The sequence below is a fragment of the Diabrotica undecimpunctata genome, chromosome 4 (assembly GCF_040954645.1).
Source record: "Diabrotica undecimpunctata isolate CICGRU chromosome 4, icDiaUnde3, whole genome shotgun sequence".
NCBI lineage: Eukaryota > Metazoa > Arthropoda > Insecta > Coleoptera > Chrysomelidae > Diabrotica > Diabrotica undecimpunctata.
In genome coordinates this window covers 44,231,470-44,233,252 of record NC_092806.1, presented here as the reverse complement: position 1 = coordinate 44,233,252, position 1,783 = coordinate 44,231,470, and the positions used below count along the sequence as shown (strand labels likewise).

General features: G+C 37.6%; 1 protein-coding gene across 1 annotated transcript; it reads right to left on the bottom strand.

Annotated features, from left to right (window-relative positions):
• Positions 1–412: 412 nt before the first annotated feature.
• LOC140438637 (uncharacterized) lies at positions 413–1,783 on the bottom strand. The gene has a single exon (XM_072528294.1). It carries the CDS (start codon positions 1,781–1,783, stop codon positions 413–415), a length of 1,371 nt encoding a protein of 456 aa, XP_072384395.1.

The window sequence follows — 1,783 nt, the reverse complement described above, 5'->3', positions numbered from 1 at the left end:
ATCCTTCTTCATTGGCTGATGAGGAGAACCACTCATTACAGTAAAAACATTTAGCATCTTTACCATTGCCATCATCTTGTACTTGATGGTTAGATTTATATTTTTTCTTTCCCTTACCATCTTTGGAAGGACAAACTTTTATTTTTTTGTTACTTCTTTCACTATCTTCGTGCTTATCATTTATTTTTTTCTTAGCTTTTTCCTTTTTCATTGTTTCTGTTGCCTCCTTCGTGTTTATTTCAAGTTCTAATTCTAGCTTATACGGACTAGATGTCAGTACAGCCGTTTTACCTTTTTTGGATTTCCTCTTTGGTTCCATTAATTTACTTCTCTTTGGCAGAGGACGAATGTCTTTAGGGCTGTTTGCTCCAAATGAAGTTGTTGCTCTATTGTGTGCAGGGGAAATTGTCAATTAAAAATCGTTACCAGTATGAAGCTTTGCAACTGAGGTTGAAGCAATTACCTCATCTTGACTTAAGTGAGGCTCTGCAGTTGAAGTTGAAGGAATTGCCTCATCTTGACTTGACACTGGTAGACTATTATTCTCCAAATCTCTTTCAGTCGTAGCAGATGGTGCAAAATCGAGGTCTGTAAATATATTGGGATCATAAGGTACTATCTCACATTTTATAAAAGCGTTAATAGCAGTCAAAGGTGTTGCAGCTTGTAAGAAAGCCTCACCAAAAATTTTAGAGATTTGGAAAGCTGTTACCACTCTGCCTGGGTTGTTATTAAGAAACTTTTCTAATGTCATATCATAATATCGTGCTAAAGGAGCCATGACACCAACATCGGTTGGCTGCATTCGATGGGTGGAATGTGGAGGCAAACAAATGATATGTACATGTTTTTCCCTAGCCAAATTAATTACTTCTATGTTTTTTGTATGGCTGCTGTGTCGATCCAAAATCAATAAGATCGGATCGTCTTCACTTGGTTTCGTTTGTTGAAGAAAATGTTGAAACCATATTAAAAAGAGTTCACTATTTATCCAGCCACTATCGCTACAGGCGAATATTGAACCTGGAGGTGCACCAGCTTGGAGTTCAACTCTCATTCTCTTTCTTGCAAAGATTAACATCGGCGGTATGAAGATTCCTAATGATGACATGCAAATAACGGCTGTTGTTATTCCACTTCTATCAGCAGAAGTAAGCCGTCCAACTTGTTTCCGTCCTTTATGCGCCAAGATTTTACTATTACATTTGGGGACTGTACCTAGACCTGTTTCGTCACAGTTAAAAACACGCGTTGGATTGACATGTTTAGAATCCAAAGTAGCTTTATACAGATCAAAAAATTGTTTTACATTGTAACGATTAAAAGCTTCAGCTCTTGCAGCAGATGTTGATTCGGGTTTACGTAATGAAAGCCCTGGGTGCCGTTTTCGAAATCCGTACGCCCAATCTAAACCTGCAAGTTTGTTTGTTTTATTATATGGATGGTCTATGTTATTTTTTTCGGCTAACTGGAAAGCCAGGTGACGAAGATCAAGCAAAGTAATTCCGTATAAACGCTTCTCCATATCTAAGATATAATTATACAATTCTTCTTCCTGTTCCTTGGTAAAAACCGTTTTGTAGAAACCTAGACCCTTTTCGTCAGGAGAAATTCTTGTTACTTTTTCTTTGTATCTGCGAATTAACGTTGCTTTCGGGATACCATAAACTTTACTAGTTTTTAAATAGCCCATTTCCCCAGCTTTAACTGTCCGGATAGCATTCTTCAAGGCAACAAGAGACCAGGATTGTTGCTCAGTTTTCCTCACATAATTTCGTACCAT

What these genes read in the sequence shown, in the direction of transcription:
- LOC140438637 (XM_072528294.1), bottom strand. Translation starts at nt 1,783, where the DNA reads ATGGTACGAAATTATGTGAGGAAAACTGAGCAACAATCCTGGTCTCTT.